The 11578-nt window shown below is 42.8% G+C and overlaps 1 protein-coding gene across 1 annotated transcript; it reads left to right on the top strand.

Moving 5' to 3' along the window:
* The first annotated feature begins 6134 nt into the window (after positions 1-6134).
* Positions 6135-11578, top strand: LOC306917344 (hemopexin-like). Its single transcript, XM_079495523.1, has 7 exons — positions 6135-6210; positions 6473-6495; positions 6783-6881; positions 7417-7574; positions 7691-7844; positions 8344-8559; positions 10342-11578. The coding sequence occupies exons 1-7, from the start codon at positions 6146-6148 to the stop codon at positions 11013-11015; spliced, it is 1389 nt and encodes a 462-aa protein (XP_079351649.1). The 5' UTR covers positions 6135-6145; the 3' UTR covers positions 11016-11578.

The following is an 11578-nucleotide window of genomic DNA, read 5'->3' as shown; positions in this document are numbered from 1 at the left end:
GAGTCGCTGTGCTCTGACACAACCGGGCAAGACCTGTTCCTAGCGTTCCCACCCGTCTCCAGCCAAGGGGAGTCTGAGGGGGACGAATCTGACGGCAGACAAAACAGAACCAAGAAGCAGTCCATCCTCAAGAGTCAAAGGAAGGCAGCGGGTCTCGTCTTGGTGCCCAGCGAGGAGCCATCCTGCCCCCCTGAAGGAAGTCTGGACAACAGGACATCGAAGCACAGAGGGTCATTCGCCAGCCACAGTCTGATGGATCTCTCCTCTGGACAGCGGCAGCATTCCAAACAAGGTCTCAGTGTGAGCAAAAGTCCACATGGATCTTCCATGGGCGATGGCAGCCCTCCATCTCCTGTGGACAGTGAGGATTCCTGTTACACTCCTCGTAATGACTCCCTCAAGGAAGAATACAAACGCTCCATGTCCACCGCTGACCTACCTGGCAAACTACGACCCTTGATTAATGACAACAAGGGGGTCAGGAGAACCAACAGGACACAACTGTCTGAAATGTCAGTACAGAGAGAAGGAAAGGACACCAAATTTGGCAGGAGCCCGGTTTGTTCAGACGAAGGAGAATCAAGATTTCAGAGTCCAGCGAAGCGAGCTATAGGTTCCAACCGTGTGAGCAGATCTCTCTCCATGTCCTCCATAGACTCGGGTGCCTTGCACGGTGCCAGGGAACAGCAATCAGACAAGCGCAAGAGAGATTGGGTTGCGCCCGTTTTGAAGGAAATGGAGGAAGAAGGCATTGCAGGTTCCAGTGCACTAGAGTCGGCATACCTGGTCAAGCAGATCGGAAAGCAGGGATCGGGCCGCAATGACTTCAACTTGCCCAGCGGGGTCCACGCTGCTGTCAAAGGACAGCTGTTCATAGTGGACTGTGGGAATGCCCGGATTCAGATCACTGACACCGGGAAGAATCTCGTACAGCAGGTCTCTCCTTCGGGCACAGAGAAGTCGGCCCGCATCTGCAACTACTTTGACATCGCCGTGAACGACAAGGGCCTCATCGCGATGACGTGTGCCGCAGAGCGAGCTCTGCTGGTGTTCAGTCGCCACGGTCGCCTCCTCCAGACCTTCGGGGGCACGACGATCGGCTCCACCAACGAGGAGCTCGACGCGCCCCGAGGGGTGACCATCAATTACCTGGACGAATTCCTGGTGGCCGACATCAAGCGGGGCACACTGACCGCCCTGAAGCTGGACCCCAAGACGGGCGCCAGGCTGGAGCGCACGGTGGTCACGGGCTTCCACAGGCCCTACTTGGTGGCGGCCTGCCTCACCACGGGCATCATGGCGCTGTCGGAACGAGGCAACGAGACGGGACGCGCGCCATGCATCAGGGTCCTGGAGCCGGAGGGCTGGAGCACCATCCGGATTCTGGGCGTGTGCTCCGGCATGGGCCCCGTCCTGACCTGCCCCTGGGGCCTCTGCATCGACAGCGAAGGCGACGTCCTGGTGGCGGACTGGGGCAAGAAGTCCCACCGCATTCTGCTGTTCCCCGCCCTGGGGGTCGGCTGGCCCGTGGTGGAAGACCTGAGCAGCCCAAGGGGTCTGGCTTTGCTTCCCGACGGGCAGGTGGTCGTGTCTGACAGCATGAACCACTGCATCAAGATCTACCAGTACAAGTGAGCTGGACAGAGGGAGGGTTGGGATGATGATGATTAATCGAGTGCAGATTCCTGTAAAATAATGAGGTATCTGCAAAAACTGTAGTTTCTGAGGGTAGAATTGAGGACTTAGTTTATATAAAGCCTTGAAAGGTTAAATCCACTATCAAGAAAATATATCATTTTTGGCTATCATTTGCCTTCTATGGGTTCTGACTGTTTATGTTTTTACACGTGGTTTATAGTTGGGCTCATGGGTATAAATAGACTTTAAAAAGGAGATGGAGCTTTTCCATTCATGCTGTAATAAGCCTATCTCACAGAATTTCCCCGCCCCCCTTAATACGCCCCCTTTCGGGGTTAGTGGTGATAGCGTGACGTCACTCCATAGACGCTACATGTTAACAGAGGTAATTTAAGAAGTCTACAACTTTTGTTTTCTCAAGGTAAGGTTTGTTCTATCTGTTCGAGCTGATTTACCATCTTGTTTGCTTCATAATAATATTGGTCTGTCACATTTTTACATTAGAAAATGTACTTAGATTCTCCAGAGAAAAAAACGTGTAAATGCTAATGTTAAAGACACCACTATTTACCGGAAGTGGGCGTGGAAAGCGGGCTGTGAGATAGGCCTATAGCCATAACAGGCGGGTGTTGACATACAATAGAGGTTTACGGCATCATTTCAATGACATCTAATCTAGTACTGCATGCTTTGATTGATTGATTGATTGATTGAATACTTTATTAACAGTGTGCAGAAAAAAGCACAGGAAAGTACATGCAGTTCAATACAAGGTCTGCTAAGATGATTTAAAACCCAAGAAAGCACTACTGTTATTGTATGACTTGTTTCCATTGGGGTCCTTCATGTTCAATTCATCTTATTCAAACTCTATAACGTTTTGATTCTTTTTTTTAGGCAGCACAAACTCAATTACTTATTATTTAAAAAAAGGTTTATTTGTTAAATTGTTATAGTGCATGATGATGCGTAGCAATGTTTATCTGTCAAATATTTCGAAAGAGATTGAATAAATTGTGAAACATTGCAATCACACATATTCCCGGCAGGTTTAAGCAATGAGAGGCTTATCTGATAAAGTAAACAATTTAATGGGCATAGATTTGGGCTTGACTTACAGTAGGCTACTCTTGAACCTCCATTGTAAAAAAGAAAATAAAGTCTTACTGGACTTACAAAACGTGCATGTTGTCCTTCTTATAGGTGCCTATAATGTCGAACGGAATGCTTCCTATAGTGAATCTCCTGTGTCCCACTTTGCTTTGTCATTCGCTATAGTATTTCTGTGTTGACCCCATTTGTTCCAAGTCTCTGGGAAAAGGTTTGAGTCAGCAAACAAAACATGGGAGCGCATAAGGCCTTTTGTGTCAGCTTAGTGCAACCTTACCTTTGCAACTAATGATATAAACAGATATTGTGATATCATTTCCTGCATTTCCAGTGTTGTCATGATGAATGCTAAAAACAAATCCTTCTTTCATCGGGGTTGATTATGTCATGCTGTCATGATTATGTCATGCTTTTTGATTCATGCTGTAATGCCTTTAGAAGGTGATCTGGTGAATCAGAAATGACTGTGGCTCAAGAGGTAGAGCAGGTCGCCCAATGATCCATGGGTCGGCGGTTCGAATCCTGGCTCCTCCTGTCTACATGTCGAAGTGTCCTTGGGCAAGACACTGAACCCCAAATTGCTCCTGATGTGCTGGTTGGTACCTTGCATGGCTTCCGCTGCAATCGGTGTATGCAGGGCTGCCAAGTCTCACGCTTTGAGAGTGAGAGTCACGCAATTTGACCTTTTACCACGCACCACGCCACACCTCTCATTTCTCACGCACGCACAATACGCATGCCGAGGGGGGCATAAAATGTGCCAAAAAAGCCAAGCCGGCTATCATAATAACAATTTTCTCCGCGGCTCCGCCGCGTAATAACGCGCGCCCATGTGTGCGTCCGGTGCGTCCTCACAAACGGCAAAATAGCCGATCTGCAGGAGATCATGCAGCGCTGTTATATGCAGTAGAAGGGTAACCAGGCAGTGGACCACCAAATCGTCAGCAGGGTCCCTGACTGTGACGCATGGAAATGAGCCATGCAGAGTTTAACATCGCATCGAAATATTTTTCATGGAAGACAATATAGCCTCCACAAGTTACAACATTAAGTGAGTAAGTCACAAGTGACTATCTCTCTTCTATACTGGTGTGTGGCGTGACTGGCGTATCTTGCGTGATATGAGGAACGGTGCCAGTAGCCTACGCACATTATAGGGACAAAGTCGTGTGTGTGTGTGTGTGTGTGTGAAGGGGGAGGGGCCGCATCGCAACTTGTCGTTATAGTTCTGTTCAGAGAGGGGGGGGGGGGGGGGGGGGGGGAGAGAGAGAGAGAGAGAGAGAGACCACAGATGTGTGGGCATGGGGAAATTAAAAATAAGGCATTTTCCCAAATTCCAGTTTTCTGACTTTTTATTTCACAACATATTCCCCAATTTCCACTGAGATTGGACTGAGAGTGCATCCCGCATTGACACCAACCACAGATCTTGCAGCTTTAGGCGTGCATCTCGTGCTTTGTCTGACTCAGCTCTCTATGCACGTTGTTGTGCGTCACGCATCCGGTTGCAGTATAGGCTCGGGTACCTTTGGGCATATTGGCATGTAAAAAAGGTGATCTGTAACTGCCATCTATTAGCCAATTCATCGTTCTGTTGAGCTGGTCAAGTCATGGTGATGTCAGCGGTATCACCTTTTATGCCCATCTTTGTCAGGCATGCCCAAATATGGGGTCTATGCAGATGTCAGAAGTCGGTGGGACGAACCCGTATTTAGGCATGCCCAAATATGGAGTTGCAGAGGCAGAGGCCTTGTGATGTCAGCTGTGGCCCGGGCAGAGGCCTTTTGTGGCGGTTCTGGACAATCATGGGTCCGACCAACTCAACACCGGGCACTGCACTCCCTGTGGGGGTGTAGAACGCGTGTGTCGAATTTGAAGTAGGTGGGGCGAACGGTTTTGGTGTTACATGTATTACAGACGTACAGCTGTACAGACACAGAGACTTTGCATTTATAGTTAGATGATACATTGGCTACTATATGGACATTGAATATTCCCTCATTTAAAACCTTTGATTTTGACATGTTAACAAAATGAAATAAGAATGTTGACTCTGTCAATACAATATTCAATTGACAGTCATGCAAAATCAGGCATATTTTCCTATATAATGCCTAATTTGCATATTTAAATATACAATTTCAGAAAACTTGTAATACAATAAATCATTGTTTTCATGTAATTAATCAACTATAGGCCGTGTTGGGACCCCAGAAAAAGTGCCTAGAAAATGAATTTCGTTCCCGCGTCATGGGCACTACTCATTCAATGCATTTTTTCAAATCAACCTGGGGACCACTATTGTGTTGGGTGGGGATATGGGCTAAGATTAGTGCTTTTGTAACTTAACACTTGCTATGCATCCCATGTGTATACAACATCCCACTGTTTCTCAACCGTTGACTACTACTGGTAAAATGTCCTAATAATAATGACTCAACCAGACAATCCGGTGCACTTCCCCTTTCTTGAGATTTTAACTCCCTTTTTCTGTTGAATTTCTTGAACTCCAACTTGTCAGTAAATGACTACATGGATGGACTCATCATAGGTCACCAGGTCATTCAGTGCACTTCCCCTTTCTTGAGATTCTAACTCCCTTTTTCTGTTGAATTTCTTGAACTCCAACTTGTCAGTAAATGACATGGATGGACTCATCATAGGTCACCAGGTCATTCAGTTCACGGTTTCTCAACTAGTGGAAAGAACATTAAAAAAAAAAAAAAAAATCCTACATTACTAAATGCATGGTCAGGGACCACATGCAAATTGCCACACCCCCACACGGAGTTGCACCACTCTAGGGTGGGATGTCTGTATTCCTCTAAAATTGGCCTTTTTTAACATTGATTTAGAGTCTAAATCAATGTTAAAAAAGGCCAAATCGACATTAAAAAGGCCATTTTTTTTTTACATTAACACATTAACACATTAAGACACTAAGGTCTCACTCTTGGCATTTTCTGAAACTTGGCAGCCCTGGGTGTATGAATGTGTGTGTGAATGGGTGAATGTAATGCACATCTATGTAAAGCGCCTTGGATAAAGGCGCTATATAAATGCACCATTTACCATTTACCATAAATGGTACAGATATTCTGTGGTATCTTTTTTATTGTCTAAAAATAGTAAAAATATATTTTCCCCGTAACTTCTGATTGGGTGGGCAGGATGCACCCTGGTTACCGTCAGGCCTCCTACGCAGCATGTTCTCGGAATTAAGCAAATTGTAAACACCACAGAACACACACACACACACACACACACACACACACACACACACACACACACACACACCTTTTTTTCCGTTTTGCCTGCCCTCATGTATAGAGTAGAGATTGGGTTTAAAAGCACAGTCTGCACTCTGCACTGCACCAGGACTGCACTCTGCCCAGCCATGCAGCTGCTCTCCAACACTCTCCTTCTGTGCTTGGCACTGGGGCTCACTAACGCTACACCAACGTAAGTATATATAGTAACTACTTAAGTCCTATTTAATAAATAATGCCCATTTTTCTTGAATTGAATTAATCTATTTGTATTGTTTTGAAAAAAGAAAAACATATATATTTTTAAAATGTTTATTGAATGACATGCCTAAAATCAGTGGTGGAAAGCAACTACATTCCGTACATTAAGTACTGTACTTTACTTGAGTATTTCCAATACTTACTTCTACTCCACTACATCTCAGAGGCGGATATTGTACTTTTGTCTTTTGCAGACATGAAGGTGCAGCAGTGGCCGGTAGGTTTTGAATCCATATTTTATCAGACTAATAATAATCGTGCTTCATATCCTGCTGATCTAAAATTCTAAATCAATAGATGGCAAATTAGGTAACCTGCAGCATCATTCTATTAAGGGACAAATGTTTAGTTTGTGTGTCTGTAATAAACAGAGGATTTTTAATTCAGACACAAGCTTTTATTAGTGGTTCACAGTATACTTCATCTTATACCGTAAACATACACTGTACAAACATTTGCATTTTCAACAAGATTTATTTTCTCTTACCATGTACATTTAAGAAGATGACCATCTTCATGATCCTGCCCTGCCAGACCGGTGTGATGGAGTCGAGTTTGATGCGATTACACCCGATGAGGAGGGCAATATTTTCTTTTTCAAAGGTTTGGAATGAGTTTTAGAGGAGTCCTTTTTACATGTAGAGTAGGCCAGTCCATTCCCAGTTAAATTTAATTATCAAACTAGACACAGGAGTGTCTAGTACAGGAGAGACATGGGAGAGAAGGTGGGATTAGTTGACCCCACCTGGGAGTAGTTGACCATCCTCTTCTGGCTATAATAATTATTAGTCCTTTATTTTCTATTATCGCCATTTCATACATACTATTACTAATCCTTTATATTTTGGGAGATCCGAGATACTGGCCAATAAGGAATCATTCTTCCTCAAAACAGAGATAGTCATTTGGAATTAATTATTATGATTTTCATAATATTGTGAATTAAATTTGTAGAGAAAAACATGTGCCTGTGTATTTAACCCATTAAGACCTGAGGCCGATTCTTCAAATGCCTTCAATATTGATCTCACACTTTCGAGATTTTTCAAAGCTGCGAGCTTGTATATCTGCTATTTTTGAACGGCCAACGCTAGAATCTAAAATGACACAGATGCTTTACCGGCTTCAATGGTTATAGGTGCGAGACTGTGGAAGGGTTTCAGTGCAGGTGCTCTGCGAACCAACGAGACCTTCAAAGAGCTGGGTGACACTCACCACCTCGGTCACGTCGACGCTGCGTTCCGCTTGCACGACGAGGACGACCCCACGGATCACGATCACATCTACCTCTTCCAGGTATGATCAAGGCAGGAAAGAAGAAAGTTTTGGTAAAGGGTTTCATGTTATACTGGGCTTGAACTACTGACCTTCAGTTGACAACCCTACTCTTGACCCGATGTTATGTACTACAGGATGACAAGGTGTTCAGCTACTACAATCACACTCTGGAAGAGGGATACCCTAAAGACATCCAACAGGACTTCCCTGGAATCCCCAGCCAGCTGGATGCAGCTGTGGAGTGTCCTAAAGGAGAGTGTGAAACCGACTCTGTCCTGTTCTTTAAAGGTACTGTATATGTGGTGCTGCTCGGTCCAAAGAAGGCCAAAGCAACAGAATATTTACACTCCCCTCCATGACTTGGTGCCAATGGCCTATAAATTGTAATCCTGGGTGCTACTCTCCCTCTGCCAACCTGAGGAGAACCCCGAACTGAGCTCATGCTTATAGAACACATATAGTGTGCATGATTTGAATAGCCTAGATGGAAAATAATCCTGGCCAGCAAACTGATTCACAAAAGAAAACAAAACAAAAAAAATTCAGCGATATATATTCTCCAGGTATACTTAGTGTTTACAGTTTACACTAATAATACTATAAAATATGTTAAAGCTTAATCAATACAACTTTTCTGTGTGTGAATGAAACATTATCGCTCTTCACAAACGGGCTCTCCTATATAGCTCAACTTTAGAAATGTTGGCACTCGCACAGGGGATCTGGGTTCGTATCACGGATAGGACATGAATCTACTTCCCTCTGCTTTATGTTTTGTGGCTTACAGGACATGGCTTGTACATTTTTGACATCGCCACCAAGACGGCAAACAACGAGACGTCCTTCCTGCCCGTCTGCACCTCTGCCTTGCGCTGGCAAGGACACTACTACTGTTTCCACGGACACAACTTCACCAGGTTCCACCAGCAGACTGGAGAGGTGACCGGCGACTACCCCAAAGATGCCAGGGATTACTTCATGACGTGCACCCACTTGGTGCTTGGTGAGTACTATTAGCATGAACATCATTTATATGCCATAAAACAAGCCAATCCACAGTGCACAGTGCCTGTTTAATCAGGTCTTTATATACTCGAGTGAGATTTATACTACACTACACTAGTTATTTGCTAAATGACAAGGTCTTAGCCTGGCTATGTTGCAGAGTATGTTTGTAGGAAAACATGTGTTCCAAATACATTTTTGACTGCATTATATGAAATTGAACATTTGCGCATTAGACTCAATGCTTACTAGGAATAGAGCCAGATGTGAGAGCCCAGCATTGTAGTCCAGAATAAACGGCTAGCACAAAAAAATAATAAAGAAAGCTTTACTGATGTCATTACATATTCTAAAAGCTCACAACATGTCACTTCATGACACATTGCAGTGCACCACGAGGTATGAAGTAAGCTTGTCAGTCTTTTCTAAGTTTTAAGTATTTTCTAAGTTCTTTGTAGATAAGACTATGAGTTAACAATTGATTTGGAATCCTCCATCACTTTTAAGCAGTTAAAAGTTAAGCTTACCGGTATGTCAGTTCATAACACACGATTACAGTGGTGGAAAGTAACTACTAATTACATTTATGTTTAAGTACTGTACTTAAGTACAATTTTGTGATATTTGTACTTTACTTGAGTATTTCCAATTTCCAATACTTTTACTTCTACTCCACGACATCCCAGAGGTACTTTTACTCCTCTACATTTATTTGAAAACTTTAGTTACTAGTTACGTTGACTATTATTACAAAACATGCATTAAACACTTCTGCCCTATATACGTTTCGGCCATTTGAGAATAGCCGATCTACAAGCTCACAATGTGTTGCATCATGACGCATTGTGAGCTTGTAGATCTGCTATTTTCAAACTATTTTTATATATTTGAAAACTTGAAACGGAACATATTATGCATAGCGAGTACCTTCTACTTTTGTTACTTTGTTTGTACATTTTGATGCCAAAACTTAAAAGTCCGGAATTCAAATGCACTTGAGTAAAAGTACAAATACTTTTACTCAAGTACAAATACTTTTACTCAAGTGCATTTGAATTCCGGACTTTTGCTTGTAACGGAGTAGTTCTACATTGCAGTATTGATACTTTTACTTAAGTAAAACATTTGAGTACTTTTCCCACCACTGCTTACCGGTATGTCAGTTTATAACACGATTAGATATGATATAGTACTTTATTGTCAGTTCGCACTGAAATTTGTCTTGCGGCCCAGTGGCCTTGTATGCAAACACATACAGTATACACACATTTGACATAACACAAAAACAGAAATAAAACTAGTTACATACATAGAGAGGGCCAAAAACCTGATTAAAAAACCTGATTAAGCCGCAGGTTTTTGGCCAGGACTAGACTGAGCTGTGGACATTGCTCTGTGCCCTTATATCTTTTACCGGCTCCTCCTGTCTACATGTCGAAGTGTCCTTGGGCAAGACACTGAACCCCAAATTGCTCCTGATGTGCTGGTTGGTACCTTGCATGGCTTCCGCCGCAATCGGTGTATGAATGTGTGTGTGAATGGGTGAATGTAATGCACAATCTATGTAAAGCGCCTTGGATAAAGGCGCTATATAAATGCACCATTTACCATTTACATTGTGCTAACTTTTATTTCCACAGAACAGAAGCACAACGTCTGTTCCTCTTAACTGTTCTGTGGAAATAAACTGTATTCTGTTAACTGTAATATTCTGTAATATTAACTGAACACGCCTCAGGGTCAAATGCTGTTAGATTTAATATTGTTCCTATTCTTTCAGTTACAGAGGGACAGAATGACACATCTGGTGTGGATCACCTGTTCACTCATGTGCGTGTCCAGAAGAAGGAAGACCACTTCTTTAACAATGGTCTCCTAAAATTCTACAGGAAAGTATTCGACAGTGTCCTAACACTACATGATAGACATAGAATAGAATTTGACGGATATTTGGAGAATGATCGCACCTACTTCCTGTACAAAAATTTCATAACAAACAACAACATCTTACCGGATATAACGACCATGGGTGCTGTAGCTATAGATAAACCTTCAGGAGGTGATGACAATTCTAGAGCATTTTCAGAGGCATTTAATCCACTTGTTAAGGCATCTGTAGTTTATGTTGATCGTTTGTACATTTGCAAAGTGTCGCATCCCACAGCAGACCTTGATTCAGCATACCAGCATCAACCATCAGGCTTTGAAGATCTTCGTGATTTAAGACAGCATGTAAAGGACGCTGCTGGTAATCTAAGAAATTTGAAATCTGCATGGTTTGACGATCATGCCTATAATAGGTGGAAAACGGCGGCTAAAATTAATGAAAAACCGAGAATGCAAGTTAGGATCAATAGAGCTGAAGTTGAAGTGAAAAAAACGCTGACTGAGATTGTTGATCATCTGCCGACATTTACAACCAAAATGTACAACTTTATGAAGACACATCCCTAATGGGATCAACACCTTTCTGTCTGTCTGTCTGTCTGTCTGTCTGTCTGTCTGTCTGTCTGTATGTACACACTTGTTTTACACACATTAATGTGAAGGCATTAGTATATCTATTGAATAGGCCTACTGTTAAATCCAATTAATCTGTACATTCTTCATGTACATTTCTTGTTTTGGGTGATACCCGTTGTTGTGCAGTTATCTATTCACGAAGCAGACACAATAATAAACTATATAATGGAACAATATCTGATAAATATAACGGTTTGAGTAGCCATGGCTGAGGTATAATAACAGACATAGCTGATATCAGGACCTGTTCTGAACTTTTGTCTTTTACTTATTTTTTTAACACGCTCTACAGGCCTTTAAAGGCCATTGCCTTTAGTCAAACTGTGTTTGGTACTTGATGCTCTTATATTTGTATCTATGATTATTTTATCCGCATAGCACTGATTTTAAACTTGCTATTGTCATGCACCTTATGTGTTCTCTCTTTTATCATTGTTTTAATTATCTCTTGTCTCTTCCCAAACCTTTATTTTTCCTCTAATTGCAATGTAGTG

This window comes from Electrona antarctica (assembly GCF_951216825.1).
Source record: "Electrona antarctica genome assembly, chromosome: 24".
In the NCBI taxonomy this organism is placed as follows: domain Eukaryota; kingdom Metazoa; phylum Chordata; class Actinopteri; order Myctophiformes; family Myctophidae; genus Electrona; species Electrona antarctica.
This window is presented reverse-complemented; position numbering and strand designations above follow the sequence as displayed.